This window comes from Cinclus cinclus, chromosome 17, assembly GCF_963662255.1.
Source record: "Cinclus cinclus chromosome 17, bCinCin1.1, whole genome shotgun sequence".
Lineage (NCBI taxonomy): Eukaryota > Metazoa > Chordata > Aves > Passeriformes > Cinclidae > Cinclus > Cinclus cinclus.
This window is the reverse complement of record NC_085062.1, coordinates 5,230,223-5,249,768: the sequence shown is the minus strand read 5'-3', so window position 1 is coordinate 5,249,768 and position 19,546 is coordinate 5,230,223. Positions and strand designations below refer to the sequence as shown.

The 19,546-nt window shown below is 48.3% G+C and overlaps 1 protein-coding gene across 2 annotated transcripts in view; it reads left to right on the top strand.

Annotated features, from left to right (window-relative positions):
* TTC28 (tetratricopeptide repeat domain 28) overlaps positions 1–19,546 on the top strand; it is a 106,482-nt gene that overhangs the window by 76,355 nt on the left and 10,581 nt on the right. For both annotated transcript variants that reach the window (XM_062504419.1, XM_062504420.1), the window contains exons 6-15: positions 522–1,029; positions 3,638–4,979; positions 5,321–5,844; positions 7,422–7,531; positions 7,748–7,877; positions 8,268–8,486; positions 10,439–10,604; positions 13,291–13,431; positions 17,477–17,621; positions 18,493–18,672. In XM_062504419.1, coding sequence (XP_062360403.1) covers positions 522–1,029; positions 3,638–4,979; positions 5,321–5,844; positions 7,422–7,531; positions 7,748–7,877; positions 8,268–8,486; positions 10,439–10,604; positions 13,291–13,431; positions 17,477–17,621; positions 18,493–18,672 — 3,465 coding nt within the window. The remainder of the gene's footprint in view (positions 1–521; positions 1,030–3,637; positions 4,980–5,320; positions 5,845–7,421; positions 7,532–7,747; positions 7,878–8,267; positions 8,487–10,438; positions 10,605–13,290; positions 13,432–17,476; positions 17,622–18,492; positions 18,673–19,546) is intronic.

Here is a 19,546-nt window from a genome sequence, read left to right as displayed (position 1 = left end):
GCTGTTTCTTGGTGGTAGGAAGTTATGTTTTCACAGAGCTATATTTAGGTAAAATGTGCCTAAGGGACAGAGGCTCCAGCTATTGAAATGCTGTTATCTTTACTCCATTCCCAAGGTTGTATGGGGCTGCACAATAAGAACTGTGCTATTTGGAGCATGGTGTGCTTGGTGAAGCACAGGTGTGGAAGAATGTTGGTAACTGCAGCAATCATTCTCTGTCTCCCCAATAGTCTTTGCATCTTTGTAGTGCTGTCCTTCCCCTCTGCCAGGTACAAACATACACTGCACATATCAAAGAAAGAGGTGGTGCAACCCATGTCTTCCTGAGTAAACCCCATCCATTCCTGCTGCCTCCACCTAAGCTGCCCTGAGCAGTTTAGAACTGCAGAGAGCAGGTTTTCTAGTTGGTAGTCACAAGCTTTCACCAGAATGGCCTCTCATGGTTTCAGTTTCTAGGACTGGGGCCATCTGACTTGTTACCATGAATGCTTGTACTTACATTGTCTCTCTTCCCCCTGCAGGCAGCATCCTCAGCACTGAGCAGTCTGGGCCACGTGTACACAGCCATCGGGGACTACCCAAATGCACTGGCTAGCCACAAGCAGTGTGTCCTGCTCGCCAAGCAGTCCAAAGATGAGCTCTCTGAGGCACGGGAGCTGGGCAACATGGGGGCAGTGTACATTGCAATGGGGGATTTTGAAAATGCAGTGCAGTGCCACGAACAACATCTGAAGATCGCCAAGGAGCTGGGGAACAAGCGGGAGGAAGCTCGAGCCTACAGCAACCTGGGCAGTGCTTACCACTACCGCAGGAACTTTGACAAAGCCATGTCCTACCACAACTATGTGTTGGAGTTGGCCCAGGAGCTGGCTGAGAAGGCCATTGAGATGCGAGCTTATGCTGGCCTGGGCCATGCAGCTAGATGTATGCAAGACCTGGAGAGGGCTAAGCAGTACCATGAAGAACAGTTGCACATTGCTGAGAGCCTGCAGGACCGAGCTGCTGAAGGCAGAGCCTCCTCCAATCTAGGTAAGGTCCTGACACGGAGCAGAATTTGTCATGGAATGCTGAGACTATCAGAGCTGCTGCCAGGATGCCCAAGATCTGCTGTGTGCTGTCTTCTTTGTCACCCCAGTTTCACCAGACTGCCTTAATAAATTAAACAGACCCTTGGCAGATTGTGTGCTGCTGAACTGTATTCCATGTTCAATTATTAAATTCCTTAGAAAAACACTAGAAAGCACAAACTCATAGCAAAATGGAAATGAAAAGATAAAATGCGTTTGAGGAGCTCTTCAGGAGTTAGGAATAAATGTAGTTCTTGCACTAATGTGAGGAGCGATGTGGTTTGTTATCTGGCCATTTCTTTGGGAGCTTGTCAGCAGGATATGTCACTAGATTGCTGCCTTGAGAGGCAAGTTGAGAGACAAGTGGGTCAAATCCTAGCTAAGTTTATACATATATATATATATGTATACTCTTTGAAATAGTGTGTAGGAGTGTTGTGTTCTCCTAAGGAGCAGCATTGGCATGCTGCTGGCAGGCTGGGAGAGACTGAGTTAGATTAAAGTGAAGCCTGTTTCTCCTGCTGCCTCACAGCACCAGATGTGGGAGCAACCAAGGATGCATTTCCATCTCTGCCATGGCTGTGGCAGTTGGTGCTGCCAGTGTTCCAGCTGTTGTTTGGGATGTGTTCTCAGTTGGCTGGGAACAACAGAACAGGGCTGGTGCTGGGATATCAAAATAAGTGTTTGTTGGCAGCCCCTGAATCCCAGCCCTTGCAGGCTGCCCCACGCTGTAAATCAGCTCCTGTTTCTGCTTGGCAGTTGGCACTTGGTTCATTTGTAGATGCTAATTGTACTCTGATGTTATCAACAGCAGGTAATTGAAAAGAGCTTGATGAATTACTTAATTTCTCTTAGTAGCTGAGTGTTCAGGAGCTGAATGAAGAAGATAAGGGAAGCTGCAGAAAACAAAACAGTCACTTTTTTTAATTAGCGTTGCAGATCTCCTCCTTTATACAAATTGAGGCAGATCCATGGGGCAAAATAGGTTTGTAATGCAAAAATGCTTGTGGGTAGTTTAGCACAAGAGAACAGTGAGCATGAAAAAGGTTTCTGTTAATGTGACAGCACCCAGCAGGCAGGAGGGCTGGGAGAGGAGGCCTTGCATGAACAGCAAAGCACAAACTACATTCCCCATCTCTTCTCCAGTCTGGGACCTTGTCTTGGGGGCTCTGTGGCTCTAGTCCTGGGGAGACACAGAGACGTGAGAGATGAACTGGTGCAGCAGAGAATATTTTCCAGTGTTGGATTTTAGCCTAAATATAACTTCAGTTGGTATGCTGACTCAGCCACTCCACACTTTGTGTTAGAATAGTTCTCCTAGTGTCTGAGCGCGGGGTCTCACGTTTCAGCTGTTATTTGGCTATATTTTTGTCTTCTCTGTCAGAGTTAAGTTATACTGGAGAAAGGGAACATGCAGTTCTTGTTGAGACAATCTATTACTGTTGTTTAAAATGCATCCAGTACCAATCAAAAAGTCAAGTTTTAATTGTCTCTTTCATCTAATCCACATGCAAAATAAAACCTCATCAAAATAACCATGCTGACAAGCAAAAAAATGTATCTAAATGTGTGTTTCCAGGCCAGAATGTTAGAGTTGGCCTCTCTGCTAAAGCAACAGACATCTTCTGTTGCATTTCCCTGATGCAGATGGAAAGCACCCTTAAGTGTGTGATCCAGTGTTAAGTAGGGCAGACGTGGACTGTAACAGAGCCCAGCTGCCGCAGTGTTCTGCAGGGAGATTCTCTGCTCTGGGAGGAGGTGAGCAGAAGGTGATGGACTGAGGGTGAAGCACAAGCTATCAGCCTTTCACAAGTTGTGGAGTTTAACCAGAAGTCTCAGGTTCTCAACCTTTGCAAAGCATCTGGTATTTCCAAACATTCAGGCTCCATGTGGAAACCAGGCTTTCCAGCCTATGCTGCTTTTAAGAGTTCCCACTATGATGGAGAGAAGACACTTCACACTATTAGAACACAATTTAAAGTCTCTTAGTGCTGCCTCTTTGCAGCTCCAAGAGGACTTCTATACCTCTTTTCATGTGCTCATCATGTTGCCCAAGGATGACAGATATTTTCTCTTGAAGCTTTTGCAATTATTGTCAAAACTATTTCCAGGACCTCCTTCAGTGGCTCCCAAACCTCCAGGCTTGTTCACAGGTCTCTGCAAAGTAGCTACAGACGTTATTAGCGCAGAGTTTTATTGAAGCGTAGGTGGTATCATCAGAGCTCCTGTTCCCATGTCTCATAATAAATGCAAGATGATTTGACTGAAATTGAAAAGCATCTGCAAGCGCTGTCTCACTCAATGTGTTGAGTCTGAGCTCTGGAGCTACCAGGCATCATTTCTGGAAATGAACAGCAATTTTATAAGGCCAGACTGTGTCGGGTTGTTGTGATGATTGGGTGCTTTTGTATAACATAAAAGCTAAGCCTTCCCTGGGCTTTCCCTGTTAGAAGCAAGGAGACAGTTTGTTCAGAAGGGGAGTATGAGGACTGGGCTGCAGGCAGTCCTGGTGTGCAGGGTTCTGCAGAGGCTTAGTCCAGGCTATTGAGCCCGTTTCTGTTGTTTTTCAGGAATCATTCACCAGATGAAAGGCGACTACGACACCGCGCTGCGGCTGCACAAGACACACCTGTCCATAGCGCAGGAGCTGAGCGATTACGCGGCCCAGGGCCGAGCCTATGGCAACATGGGCAACGCTTACAATGCCCTGGGCATGTACGACCAGGCTGTCAAGTACCATCGGCAGGAGCTGCAGATTTCCATGGAAGTCAACGACCGTGCCTCTCAGGCATCCACACACGGGAACTTGGCAGTTGCTTATCAGGCACTGGGTGCCCATGACCGTGCTCTGCAGCACTACCAAAATCATCTCAACATTGCCCGGGAGCTGCGGGACATCCAGAGTGAAGCACGAGCCCTCAGCAATTTGGGCAACTTCCACTGCACGCGGGGAGAGTTCGTGCAGGCGGCCCCGTACTATGAGCAGTACCTGCGCTTGTCCCCAGAGCTGCAGGACATGGAAGGCGAGGGGAAGGTTTGCCACAACCTCGGCTATGCCCATTATTGCCTCGGGAACTATGAGGAAGCTGTTAAGTACTATGAGCAGGATCTTGCCTTAGCAAAGGATCTTCATGACAAGCTGAGCCAAGCCAAAGCCTACTGCAACCTGGGCTTGGCTTTCAAAGCCCTGATGGACTTCAACAAAGCAGAGGAGTGTCAAAAGTACCTGTTGTCCCTGGCACAGTCTCTGAACAATTCCCAGGCCAAATTTCGAGCTCTGGGGAACTTGGGGGATATTTTTGTCTGTAAAAAAGATGTACATGGTGCAATAAAATTTTATGAGCAGCAGTTGAGCTTAGCCCATCACGTTAAAGACAGGAGACTGGAAGCCAATGCCTATGCAGCCCTGGGCTCTGCATACAGGATGGTACAGAAGTGTGACAAGGCTTTAGGTTACCACACGCAGGAGCTGGAGGTGTACCAGGAGCTGGGGGATATGTCGGGTGAATGCAGAGCACATGGTCACCTTGCTGCAGTGTACATGTCGCTTGGGAAGTACACCATGGCCTTCAAGTGCTACGAAGAGCAGCTGGAGCTGGGGCAGAAGTTGAAGGACCCCAGCATTGAAGCCCAGGTCTATGGTAACATGGGCATTACCAAGATGAACATGAATGTCATGGAGGAAGCGATTGGCTACTTTGAGCAGCAGCTGGCCATGCTGCAGCAGCTCAGTGGGAATGAATCTGTACTAGATCGGGGCCGAGCATATGGAAACCTAGGAGACTGTTATGAGGCTCTGGGAGATTTTGAGGAAGCTATAAAGTATTATGAACAGTACCTGTCTGTGGCTCAAAGCTTGAACCGTATGCAAGATCAGGCAAAGGCCTACCGAGGCTTGGGCAGTGGGCACAGGTAAGGAGCTGCACGTGTGTTCTAATGTTGGTGAAGTACAAGTACAGTCGATGCAGGGTGGTACTGATGGGGTGTGTTTGAGGGCCTTGGCACACACACGCAGTGATGTGACACAGGAGTGAGTTAGAGTCCTGTGGGTGCTGAGGGCTGTGCTGACAGCTCAAATTATGAAGCTGATGTCACTGCCCACAGAGGGGGAGGTTATTCAGAAGTGCTGGGGATGTCTCCTAGGGGAAAGCCTCTGACTGGAAGATTTGAGCTGGCCTCTGGGGGAAATGGCAAAACACCTTCTCTCAAGGAAATACCGGCAAAATAAACACTGTTGTTTTCTTCCCTTGTAGGGCGATGGGAAGTTTACAGCAGGCTCTGGTGTGCTTTGAGAAGAGGCTCGTAGTGGCACATGAGCTGGGGGAGGCATTTAACAAAGCCCAGGCTTACGGGGAGCTGGGAAGTCTGCACAGCCAGCTGGGCAACTACGAGCAAGCCATCTCGTGCCTGGAGCGGCAGCTGAACATCGCGCGGGAGATGAAGGACCGAGCCCTGGAGAGCGATGCTGCCTGTGGCCTGGGAGGGGTCTACCAGCAGATGGGCGAGTACGAGACAGCCCTGCAGTACCACCAGCTGGACCTGCAGATCGCCGAGGAGACCAACAACCCTGCGGGCCAGGGCCGGGCTTATGGCAACCTGGGCCTGACCTACGAGTCCTTGGGCACCTACGAGAGGGCGGTGGTTTATCAGGAGCAGCACCTCAGCATCGCGGCGCAAATGAACGACCTTGTAGCCAAAACTGTGTCTTACAGCAGCCTGGGAAGGACTCATCATGCTTTACAGAACTACTCTCAGGCTGTGATGTACCTGCAGGAAGGTAAGAGGATGAGTTACACTGCAGAGCATGCAGTGGTAGGGTCAGAAGGGTGGAAGGGAGACCTGAAGACATGGAGAGGTGAGGTGCTGTAAACACGGCTCAAACGGGATGTGTTTGACAGTGGCCTTTCATGCAGAAGCTCTTGCAGACATCCACAGCTACTGCTGAGCATCTGTGTGAGTAGCTGTCTGTGGAGCTGTTATGGCCAGCCTGCCATCTCAGTTGGAGCCTTCTTGGTGTCCTCTAGACAAAGCATGATCTGTGCCTTCCTGGGGGCATCTTAGGTGCCTCCGAGCATGAATCTGGACTGTACCTAGCAGAGTCTCCTTGTAAAGATTTTTGTGCCTGAAGGTGTAAAACTCCTCTATAAATGGCATTGCATACCAAGATCTGGCTCTGGGAAAACCACAGAGTATTATGATGAATCTCTGTGATCCTGAGAGGTCTGTTATGAGAGATTTATACCTTGCTGGTATCCACCTGCCTCTTCTTATGTGTTTACCTAGGAGCGAGACAAAGTGTGTGAATTTCTCTAAAATCTGAGTGAAACAAGTGCAGTTTGATAGAGAGACAAAGGAAATTCAGCCTGAGGTGTCCTGGAGCCGTCTGCCACTGCTGAGTTCTGGGTCAGTGCTGGCCTGGGAGCTGTGCTGCTGCAGGGGTTGCAGCATGCAGGCAGCAGCTGATCAAACTGTGGGCTCTGATGCAGCAGATGAGCAGTGTAGCTGGAGCGTATGAAGCTGGAGGCTGAAGGATGTATTACATCAGTTAGTTTGGTTTTCATGAAACTGACCTTGGCAGGATTCCAGTTTGCTGTTGGAAAGGGAGAAATGAAACACAGCTCCTTCTCCTGGTGTGCTGCAGAATTCCTGCCTAGCCTGGGAGTGCTAGCTGCTGCTGAGCTGTGTGGTGACAGCCAGGGCCCTGCTCCCCAGGCTGGGGCAAACCTGAGGTGCCTCAGAGGAAGTGTCCCTGTTGTCAGCAGAGGCCACCAAGGCGTGAGGTTTGGAGTGTGTGGAAGCTGGGACAGCATAGAACATGCTGCTGGAAGTGAAATGAGCTCCAGGTTGTTCAGGCCAGGCTTCTGCCCTCTGCTCTGGCTCAGCACATAAACCATGCAGAGCCTGCCAGAGGGCCAGGGAGAGTTGATGGGAAACAAACCAGGAATGTGGCAAGAGGTGTCTTTTCTGGCAGTGTTTGACAGCAAAGTGTGATTTTGTTTGTCCGTGTGGCTTTTACGGTTTAAAAGTTGAACTTTCTGATAGGGACTTACTGAATGTGTCTCAGGGGATGGCCCCTTAAGCTCACTTAGGGGGGGCTTAGTCCATGGAAGTGTCTGAGCCCTCTCATGCTGGTGCTGATGTGAGGGCTGGCAGCAGCTGCCCAGCACTGGTACTGCCCCACTGGTCATCCTGGTGCTGTCCCTGCCCTGCTCACCATCCCACCACTGGTGCTGCCCCACTTTCTGTCCCAGTGCCAGCAGCTCACAGCTGTCTCTGCCTGCACAGGAGCCCTGTGGGACTGAGGCCACAGCCCCTTCTCCCCTCTGGCACTCTCTCACTCTGACTCCTTTTCAGGACTGAGGCTGGCAGAGCAGCTGGGACGCAGAGAAGATGAAGCAAAAATCCGTCATGGCCTCGGCCTCTCCCTCTGGGCGAGCGGGAACCTGGAGGAGTCCCAGCACCAGGTACACCATGGTCTGCCCCGGGCTGGGGGCTTGTGGCCTCCAAGCCCGCTGAGTGGTTCCTATTCTCAGGGAAGAAAATGTCTGCTGTGTCCCAGGGAGGGTGTGAGCCAGAGCTCCCCAACCTGAGGGGATGCTGGCCCTGGATGTTCCTGCTTTCCCAGCCAGTGCTTTGAGCAGTGTCCATAAGGAAGTCACTATGGCTGTTTTCCCTCCCAGCTGTACCGGGCCTCTGCACTGTTTGAGACCATCCGCCACGAGGTGCAGCTGAGCACGGATTACAAGCTGTCACTCTTCGACCTGCAGACATCCTCCTATCAGGCCCTGCAGCGAGTTCTTGTCAGTCTGGGTAAGAGATGCCTTCAGATGCTGAGGCTGAACTCCTGGCATGAGCCAGGACTTGTGGGGTGGCAGTTCTTGATGTGTCCTTTGCTCCACAGCTGTCCAAACACGGCACAGCATTTCTGTTCCAGGACAGCAACATGGGTGTTTGGCTTTGGGGTGCCTTTGGTTCTTCTTGCTCCACTGATTTGCCTTTCTTTGGCTTGCTGTGTTATTGCCTGCAGCAAATATATTCTGTGGGACTGTGTTCCAGTGCAGAGACTGCTCTTTTGGGAAATAGGTGACACTGCTTCCCCAGGTTTCTGTTGGGATTGGGATAGCAACTGTCCCCGTTCCATGAACATGGCACTGCAGGCCATGCTTGTGTCAGGTCTGAGAAATGGCTTTGTCTTTTCAGGTCACCACGATGAGGCACTGGCAGTAGCAGAGAGAGGACGAACGAGGGCTTTTGCTGACCTGCTCGTGGAACGTCAGACTGGGCAGCAGGACTCAGATCCCTATTCTCCTGTGACCCTTGACCAGGTCCTGGAGACTGTGAATGGCCAGAGGGGACTTGTTCTCTATTACTCACTGGCTGCAGGTTATCTGTACAGCTGGCTGCTGGCTCCTGGGGCAGGTGAGCTCCTTTGTGGACACAAAAGCCTGGGAACAGACCTTACAAAGGGAGAATAGGAATTGGGACCAGAGTGAATGTAGGAGGGAATCATTTCCACCTAGTACCTTAAAGCTGAATTGACTAAAAACTACGGCATAGCCACAGCAGTAATGACTCAGAAGTGCTTATTCAGGACTTTGATGTTCATCTGGAGATGGAAATGTTTCACATACTTAATATTTTCATTTTTCAACCTCCACTCTGTATATATTTCCCATGGGGCAGAACAGAAGAGTAATGAAATTCCAAGTATGTTTGCTCTATGAGAATCTTCTGTGCATAAGAATCCCTACTTTAATTATAGTTCTATGCTTTTTTCTTCCAAAAGCTTTTGACGTTTATTCACTGAAGTGGATTGCAGAAAACAGAAGGGCATCCCCACTTCCTGATATGCCATTGAACTGCCTGATCCTCACATGAATGTGGGAACACTTATCACAGAGAAGCAAGGAGGATTAATTTGAAGAGGATTGCTTTTTGCAGACAGCTGTTATTCATTATCTAATAAAGTGATGACTGTAAATTTTAACAAGTTCTTTCTGGATATAATTTAATAATTGCAGCCCTTCATCATGACAAAGCTAAAGAGATAAAAAGCCCTCTTTAGATTATATGAAAAATGCTTCAGAAAGGGAAGGAAGCACTCGCACATGCCTGACTTAGATGGGATGACAGTGGGTGGAAGACATGCTTTTTGGGAGCGTTTTGCAATGTTGCATGTCTGAGTGTAAGATGGGATTCTCCTGATGTGCATTTGGTCACTAATTGGCTCTTCAGGCCTGTAGTTTGCACAATGAAATGCCAGTAATTCTATAGTATCACTATCAGGCTGAGCTCATTAAAATTATATGGATCAAGTGTAAGATTTGCTACTGGGCTTCATGATCAGTCTCCTCCTCGTCCAAAATGACTCTTGGAGAAAAGCAGTGTTTGAGTCCATGGTTTGTGACTGCCTCTTTGAAGGTTCTGTCAGGTGATGGGAAAGGGTGCAGGCTTGGTGCTTCGGGGGTTTTGCTTAAGAAACTTTGTTAGGAGCTCTTCAATAGAGACTCTGGTCCAGCCATAGTGACCTGTTCTTGTTCACTGACAGAGGGAGTAGCTTCAGTTGCAGCCCAGGGTCCTCATTGTCCCACTGATTTGGAACTCTCAGAATGTCTTGGCTGTTGCTGTGTTTGCTGCTGTTGCTGCAAGAAGAGTTGCTTTATTCTTTGTTCCTCCACTCTTTAACTAGTGTAATAATTGATGCTGCTAAGGCATCTAGAGCAGGCTTTTACTGTTGATCACAAGCTGCAGAATTAATTATATCAGGAAGAATAGACCAGTCTGAAAGCAGGCAGGTTTTATCTGCAGTAGCAGTGGAATTCTCAGCAAAACAGGAAGTGGCCTTTATCTGGTTTACCCATTGTGAAATGCTATCCTTTAATAATTCACTGTGCTTTAATCCATCTTCTTTCCTTTTATAGAGTGAAATCACTGTGTCTGATGTGAGGAGGTTCTGCTGTAGTAAAAACACTCTGTTTCAGCCTTGTGTGTTCAGTTAATTTGCTCAGAGACTATTAATAGGTATTTTTCATGTGCATCAATTGAAACGTGAATTACTGTAGTAGGAGGTTTTATGGAAGATGTGGTTTATAATTTATATGAGTGCTGCAATAGCAAAGGCATTCTGAGCATCTTGTTAAAGCTCTCCTCTGCCTTTGTGCCTTTGGGCCATTATCTGCAAAGTACAAACCCTGATTTTAAAAACAAAGCTGGAAATGCTGGAGAAGTTCAGTGGAGACCTGGCACAGAACATTTTGCCCCAGTTACGCTGAAAATGCCAGAAGCTTGGGGCCATTCCATTTTCTTAGACAGATGCTGGCAGCACAGTTCTAGCCCTGCAGAAATAACCTTCTGATTCTGGTGCCTTGCAGGAATTCTGAAATTCCATGAGTATTATCTGGGTGACAGTCTGACAGAAAATGCTGGGGACTTCCATGAAGCCAACAGCGTGGCCCTGCAGACACTGACAAACTCAGCACTGGAGCAGCACATCTCCAGCGTGCGGGAGGCTCTGGGAGTGGACTCCTACTACACCAGGTGAGTTGGGATCAGGGAATCTAACATCCTGGTCTCTGCTCTCCCACCTGAATTTATAACATTTTGGGATGAGCTCTTTTGCTGAGAAGTCTGAGAACTGAGAGTCAGAGAAGGTGCAAAATTTTCAGTGCAGCAACAAAAAAATGTGGTGGTTTTTTTTGTTTGTTTGTTTTTTTATGTTTTTTTGTTTGGTTGGTTTTTTTTTTTTGTAACCATGATTATTTTCCTGCAGAACGACTTAATGCACATGCAAATAAGATCCAAACCCACAGGCTGTGTGGTGAATCTGTAGGTTGGATGAGGAAGCAGGTGCCATGTCTGACTACATATGGACAGATTTCATCCTACTTACAGTTTCCAGTGTAATTAGTTCTCTTTCAACAGTTTGCTTTGAAAGACTGCAAATGCCATAGGAATTCTAACCACCCCCCCAATGTGGCTTCTGGCTATAGCTGAGTAAATAATTTAGAACCCACATGTTGATTGTTGAGTCCTACCCTGCAGACATGCAGATATACAAGATCCATAACTGAAATCTGCAGCTGGACCTCATGCAGCAGTTCTGCAGATACAGTTTTTTGTTTCATTAACTGTTTGTCACCACAGATTCTCCTCCTGGCAAAGGCAGTCTTTCAGTCTTCAGGTTGTGGGATGAGTTTTTAATTTGCTAGGATGTCTGCTTCTTCCTCACTTTGTGGTAATGGTAGGGGTATGTTTTTGGTTAAGGATTCTGGGTTTAATGCTTGTCTCCAAGATCCTTGACCAGCGTGGTATGATCATAGGCAGATGTTCTTTCCCCATGTCAAAATCCTGTGCAAAGACTAAAGCAAACGAATCTTGGCTGTTCCATGTGGGTGAGCATCACTTTCTACTTTGAAACTCCTTCCCTGTGTGGTTCAAGTGCTTCCCCTCAGCTCTGCTGATTCCACTGCTGTCCAGCCCCCCAAGGCCCCAGCAGAAGCTGCCAGCCTCAGTCCCAGCCCCAGAGAGCAGCAGGGTGTGAATATGCATAGCACATGTGAAGGAACTTGAGTGCTCAGTCCCTGGCTTGCTGGAGGTGCTCTAGGGTTGAGGTTGAGGAGCTGGTGCTGTCCACGCTGCTGTGAGCAGGGTCACAGGTACTGCTGAGTCTCCAGTGCATGTCTTCACACTTCCAGGAGGGGAAGGGATGCACTGGGTGTTCAGTTCCACAGTGCAGCCTTCAGGTTCTGCTGGAAAGGTTCTTTTCAGTTGGTCTAATTAATCCTCAAAGTAAAGCATTCTTGCAAAAAAAAAAAAAAAAGTGGAAAAAGGATTTTAAAATCTGCTTGAACTTGTGTCAGAACAGACTCCATTCTCTTTAGGGAGAGCATGTGACCTGCTCTCTTGGGTTCATGAACTCAGGATTTTTGCCTCTTTAAGGAGCTGTGAGTGTTACTCCAAACTGTGCCAGGACTCAGAGCTGAGCATGCCTCAGCTGGAGGAAAAATGCGAAGGGAGAAGCTGTTGACAACCTTTTCTTCTCCCTTTTTCCTCTTATGTTGTTTTTTTTTATCCCTGTCTGTGGTTCAGCTGTTCCCCCTTTCAGTGCTCATTAAGTAATTGGCTTTTGTCAGGACTTACCAGGTTATCAATCATATTGACTAGGAAATTCACTCACAAGAGATCCATGATCCATACAGCTCTTGTACAGCTCCATACAGCAACTTGTGCAGTTGATTGCAAAAGTATGGGTTATATGTTCATTTAATTCCTGTGTTCTTTATTGGGAAACATGCCCTTGAGGAGAGGAGTCAAGCTGTCAGGAACCCAAAAAGAAGCAGAAATGAGATGCAAGGAGGCTTTATCAGGTAGCATCATAGGTTTATCTTAAGTGTACAGATTCCAAGGTTTGTGATGTGCCATTGTTGTGGTTTAGGAATGGTACTCACCAGTTTATTCTTCCACTGAGACTCTCCAAACCCCAATACTGCTTGCTTCCTTCCTCCCCCTCTCTCCCTCCTTCTGGTGGCTGGAGAAGAGAATTGGAGGCACAAAAGGTGAAGATCACGGGTTGAGATAAGAACAGTTTACTGGAAACAGTAAGGAGACAGTAAACAAAGAGTAACAGCAACAACAAAAGTGTACCAAATAGAGAGGATGGTTCACATGCAAAAATTTAGATATTAATGACAGGAGACCAGGAATTCAGAATTGTTGGGCTGTTTCTCTGTATTGCTGCTGCACTTAGGGCATTGAATAGAGTAAATCGTTCTGTGCTTTCCCTCCTTGTATAACAGGAGTGGCTGCACAGCTCCCTCTGCTATGTCACTCTGCCAGTGAAGGAAGTATGTGGAGTTCTGAAAAGGATGTGCTCAACACGTGTTCTTAGGCAGATAAGGGTGGAGTTGGTGTTTCCTGCAGACTCAGCTTTTCAATATTGTGCTGCAGCTTTTGAAGTCTCTGCCTGCAGTGCACAGAAAGGGTCCTGCACTCCCACCTGTGTGTGCCACTCACTAAACCTTGAGGAATCCCAGAAGAGGAGGAAATGGGGCTGGTACTCTCTTATATATACCTGACAAAAGGCAAGCCAGGGAAGATTTGGCATTAGCATTTGGTTGAATTTCTGTTTGAAAAACATTTTCACTCGAACTGGCCGAGCATTTGTCATGTAGCTGTTGCTTCTTCTTGCATCAGTGACCCCTTCATCTCTCTGATTCCCCCCCAGAGCCTGTGCTAGCAGTGAGACAGAGAGTGAAGCTGGGGACATTATGGACCAGCAGTTTGAGGAGATGAATAACAAGCTGAACTCAATGACTGACCCAACTGGCTTCCTGAGGATGGTCAGCAGGAACAACCTATTGAACAGGTAGGGAATGCAGCACTGCTGTGGGGATCAGCAGCAGGAGATGTTGCGGTGATGGGCTTCTCTCTAAACTGCAAGTTTAGGTGCAGCCAATGCTCTAGGGGATAGCCAGCAAGGACTGGTCCCAGTTGTAACTGATGACTGTCCAGAGGAGCAGCTGTTCTGAATTTGCACTTCTCCTGGCCAAGTGCTGATTTTGAGACTCCAAGCAATTGCAGGGGAGTGCTGTTTTGTCCCTGCTGTGAGATGTGGAACTTGGAGCTCTCTCCTGCACACTTGTTATGGAAATACATGTTTCTGTTGATCACAAGTGTTGTACAATTAGGTGGCAATCTGCTGCATTTCCAGAGTTACAGGACTGTACTAGCTGCAAGTCTCCACTCATTTTCTGCCTCTTACATCTTGTTCTCAGCCTTTCACATGACTGTGCTGATTAGGGCTTAGGGCAACCATTTGGAAAGAAAATTGAAGACAGAATTTTTCCAATGTGGCTGTGTGATGCAACCCAGGGTTTCTGACTGGATCTGTGCTCGATTGTGATTTATGAGCACAGGATACCCTAGGCCTTTCTCAGCTGGAAAAGCAAATGTGATCAGCCTGGAGTGTTGTGAGCCACCACTGGAGCTTGTGAACTGTTACAGCATCCCCATGGAACTGGGAGCTGCCTGCTGACACCAGCAACTGGCCTGGTTTTCTTCTCAGAATCCACAAGCATATCTGTTCAAGCTGCTACACTCATAAAACACTATGAGTACTTGCTAGTTTTGGATCACACAGAATTGCTGAGATGTTTTGCTAGTTTATCAGGCTTAGAAAGAGAGGAGATTGCCCCTCTAATTACAGGGGAAGGTAGGATGTGATTCTGTTTCAGGGAATGCTAATCTTCAGTAGTACTGAAGTGGCCAACCATGCCTCATCTGTCTTTCTACTCCACAGTAGCCACATACATTACTTTGAATCCAGAGCTTAGCTCAGGTGTCTGGTCAAGTGAGTAGTTTGCAGCTCTTAGAAGCATCAAGGGTATGGGGCTTCTTGGGCATTTACCTAAAGTGCCCTTGGAAGAGAAGCAGGGGAAACATTAGAAGCAGCTGTGTCTGTGATGTTTTTGCAGTGAGTACTTGCAGTGAGGTGAAAAAATAAGGGGACACTGCTTAATGGCCTCCCTGCCTGCCCTTCTCCTTTTGCCTGTGAAGGGGGACCTGGGAATGGAGTTTACACTGCCACATCTGTTTGCAGCTGGCTTGCTGAGCCCTGAATTCAGGTTAGGTGCTTTTAAGCAGAAAATGGTAGGATTTTTTTGGTCAGTTCTGCTTAGAAAAGCAAACTTGGAGGGATGGCAGTTCACATAAGAACTTCTGAGAGGAAATGAACTTTGGAGGAGTAGGAAGCACTGACGGAATGCTGTGGAGATCTCAGGACTGGGCAACAGCTGTCTGAGCTGAGGATGCCACTGGTGCAGCCACCAAGATAGCCACGGTGGCCCCTGTCTTCGTGCAGCTTCTATTTTCTCTGCTCCTTAGGTAGGGCAAGCTGATCAGGATCATTGGAGCCTATTGCTGCCCTCAAGGGGTGACAGCTTGCCCTTGAGAGCTATACAGCTGACCCTGTCCAGAGCAGAGGGATGGGGACAGCCCTGGGGGGCTGGGCAGCCCAGGCAGATGGGACAGCAGTGGCTGGGGAGTCCCTTCTGTGGTGGTTCTCTGCCATCCAGGATGCAATACTGCAGCTGCTGACATGCAGACCACCCTGGCAGAGAGTGCTGTGTGGGCTGTGGGATTTTTGCAACCACTAGTGGGTTCTGGAGATACTTGTGGATCTTTGAAAGGATCCACAGGGAGCTCAGATCTGGCTGTTTTCTGGAGCTTCCTGCAGCTTTGTATGGTGTGTGTGTCAAGGCCCTGAATGTGGATTTAGGGCTGCATCTTTAGGAAGAGTCTTTTTGAGCAAGGCTTGATGGCTATCCAGCTTCCTGAGGCTGGATCTCTGCAGCATCAGGCCTGACTTCCAGCACTCCTTCAATGGCTGTGCTTGGCCACGGGGAATATTTGACTTGCCCAAAATCCTAATTAGTGCTAAGGCAGGAGCAGCTCCGTGCTGATTCTGAGATGAACCCCTGCTTCCTGCCCAGGCCCAGCCTCTCATCCTCATCAGGCAGAGCCAGCACCTGTGAGGCTGGTGGTCAGCCAGGTCAGTCTGACCCTGTTCTCTGAGGCTTTGCTTTGTTCCTGCATCTCCAAGACAAAGGGAGGGAGCAGAGCTAAACCCTGGCTGTTTGTGCTGTTTCTCTGCTTGCTGCAGGCTAGGCTGCATGTACAAAGGGTTATAAATCAGCAGTGCTGCAGAGTCTGAGCAGAGGCTTTCAAATGAGAGATTTCACTGTTCAGACATCAGGGAATCCTTTGCATTGTAAGAGCAAGGTGGAAATCATTAGTGCACCTGGAGCCTTTTGTTGACTTCTTTGGGAGGAAAGGATAGACTGGCCAGGGCTCCTGGTCAGCTCCACTTTCCCCAAAAGATCTGTCCATCCTCCCCTGTGGATTTGCTCACTCTGTGTACACACACCCCCCACACACACACACAGGCAGGAGATGTGAAATATTTATGGTGCTTCCTTGGTTTTGTTCTCATAAAAAGCAATCTGAGTGGTGAAGAAATAAATCTAGAGCTGCTTGTCTGGGAAACCCAAAATGCAGGAAGGCTTTGCTGATTTGAGTAATCAAGCCTCTATTCCCTGCAGTAAATGAGTGTGTAACGATTGCTGAACATGGTCTGTGGGGCTGGCAAGTGCTGCCTGCTGGCAACAAGCTGCTATGGGAGGATCAGGGCACAAGGTCCTGGGGGACTACTGGGATATCCCTGCACAGATTTTCTTTCCTGATCTGATTTTAAAATCTGTGCTTCATAAAGCTGAACCCTGCAGCCAGGTGCTGGAGTGAAGCAAGGCAGATGGGTGTGAGGGGAGCACACAATGCCAAGCCTGTGCTGATCCCCTGTTGCACAAATTCCCCAGATGAGTTTCCAGCAGCTCTAAGTAGCAGCAGGAGCAGCATACCCGTTCTGTCACTGGAATCTCTGGGTTGGAGAGCATGGGCAGTCAGACACCAGGCTTCTTTTGACATTCTGAGGTTATTCCTATGTGCCTGTAAGATGGAAATTCCTTGTGGGTGGCAAGAGCATTTTTTCTTCAGAGAACTATAGGTTTTTAGGCATGATGCGAGCTGGGCCAGGAGGCTTGTTGCAGCAGCTGAGGATAGAAACAGGCAAAAATGCAATTTCTGAGTCTGCATGTTGGTAGGTATCAGAAATGGCTATGGGCTATGTCCCAGGCCTCCCTACCTTTCCTTTGAGGTCCACCTGCTAAAATGTTTTGGAAAGTTACTCTTTCCATGTAAAATGGTTGTTCATGGCCCCAAGCCATGAAGGGTAATGTTTCTGGGTAACGTTTCTGGGGAGCACAGCTGCTTGACTAGTGAGCCCAGAATGGGGCAACTTCATTTCTTCAACAGGGCAGACACTTGTGGCTGCTAATGCCAGGAGATCACGTGCAGAGCTCTGTGGGAATGTCAGAAATATCAGAATGGGCACTGGGCGTTGTACAGCAGAGGCAGAAGTGCAGAAACTTGATGTCTCGTGGTTTGCCTGGTGTCACATTTCCTCTGGTATCATACTAGGTCAGTTTGGGCTCAACCTAAGTGCAGATCCTCCTGTGGCTGTGGTCAGTGCTCAGTGGGTCTCATGCCTGCCTGCACACAGCTGCTACTCATAGGTGTACAGGAGCAACTGGGAACAGCACTTCAGGCACTAGAGTTTGTAGAGAAACTCCATAAGCAATGGTAAATGCTGTCTGCAGCTGATTCATCCTGCCATTGATGTCACTGTTCACTGAGGTGTGAGGCTGAATGGGAGACTGAAGTCCTCCCTTGAAGGATCTTACAGAGCAGAGTCCCCTGGATGACAGGGCCTAGCTTGTGTCATTGTTGGAAGTCAGGGCAGCCACGGGGCAGCTCAGATTCCTGCAGCTAACCTCTCCCTTGGCTTTTGCCCACAGGAGCTGCCAGAGCATGACCAGCCTGTTCAGCAGTACCATGTCTTCTGTTAAGGATGGAACATCATCACTTCCAAGGAGGCAGACTTCTTTCTCCAAACCCCCACTCCGTGCTCTCTACGACTTACTGATAGGACCCATGGAAGGAGTAAGCCTTTGGCACAGACACTTACCAAAACCCTCTCAGGGTGGGACAACAAGAACAGACAGCTTGGGGCTGGTTTCTGAAGTGTGGTATTTCCACAGAACAGTCTGGGTTGGAAGGGGTCTTAGTGACCATCTAGAGACAAGGCTCTAGTCCTGCATACCTTCTGTTTTTTGTGTGCTGCCATTGTTTAAGCTGGAGCAAATTTCAGTGCTTTGAAGGTATTCTTTCCAGGAGTGAAAGCTTATTATTTTTATGATACACTAGATGAATAAATTTCTACAGTTACAAGAGATCACAGTTACCACATTTTGTGCCCAGTGCATGTTCCCTATTGACTAATCTCTCTGCTTTACTTTTCTGTCCATAAGATGCTTTGTGGTTAGATCTTTTGGTGACTCTGAGTTGAAGACTATGTCAAATGTGTGGAAGTGCAGGCATGGGCACAGTCTGTGTGTAGATTGTTCGGTCTTCAGAGGAAAGGGCTATTTAGAAATTCAGTATCAGAAAAAGATATTCTCTGACAAAGGGTGAGGTGATGACAATACTGACAAGATGTAGGTGATTTGGGTTAGACAAGGTTTCAGGCTGGAGCAGAAGGAGCTGCAGTACCAGGCTGAGGCCAGGATGATGACCCAGAGTGGACAGGTCATTGTCCTCAGTGCTCACTCATCCCAGTGGAAGTGGCAGGGCACAGGTGAGCAGCAGTCCAGCTGCACAGGACATGTGCTCATCTGTCACACACAGCGTGGTTCTGATGTGGGTGTTTCCAAACCCAACACAGGGTCAGACTAGAGCCTGATACTCAGGAAGTGCAGGCAGGGACAGGGATGGAGTGAAAGGTCCAAACGAATTCTCTCTCCTTTCTTTTCAGGGTTTGATGCATTCCAGTGGGCCTGTTGGGCGCCACCGTCAGCTGGTCCTGGTTCTGGAGGGAGAACTGTACCTCATTCCTTTTGCTCTCCTGAAGGGCAGTTCCTCCAACGAGTACCTCTACGAGCGCTTCAGCCTCATTGCAGTGCCATCCATCCAGTCACTGAATCCCAGCTCCAAGGTCTGACACTGCTTATGAAACCTCTCTCACAGAACCTCTCCTGTGGGTGCAGGTCCTGGTACACGCTCAGAAAGCAGCAGCTCTGTCCTGCTGTGCCAGACAAAAGAACAGAAACCACAAACAGGCCACCCTGGGTCTGAGGAGCATGCTGAGCACCACAGCTCTGAAGTAGGTTTGATGTAGTTCCTGCAGCACAAAATCACAGCCCCAGGCATGCCAGGAAGGACAAGGGGATTGGATCATTTGGATATCCTCCTTTATAAAGGATTGCATGTGCTGGGTGTGGAACTACATGGCAGACTACAGAGATGTAGGTGTCTGTGATCTGTGCTGAGCTTCCTTGCCAAGCTGATTGTCCTGTCACATTGCTGGTATGTTCACCTCCATTTTAGCATTCTGACTGGGGAAGGCCACTAACATGGACCAAAGCTATGAGGGAAAGCAAATCCCACAGATGAATCCTGCAGAAGTATCTTCATGCTGACGTTTGGCAGCAGCATTTCTAATGCCCAGGTCTCTAGGAGAAGTCACATTTGCTTTTGCTGGGCAGTGTTTTGTGGCACATCTTGGTTTGCCCTGGGTTAAGCACAATCAGTGGAATGGCAAAAGGGTCTGAATCTTGTCAGCATTACTGCTGTTCCATTCAGTATCAGTTGTATGCAGCATCTGCTGCTGGCAGTGCTGACACTGATCTTGGAAATACAAGTACAAGGAACCACTTAGTGAATGATTGCAGGTATTGTTCCAGTAATGTGAGAACCTGGAATCTTCTTTATGTTTTTGGCTCTGCTGCAGCCTTCAAAGGGACCTGGGCTATATCTGTTGCTTTCTGTTCTTACGTTTTGTTCACCCAAGATCTGGGAATAGAAGTCTT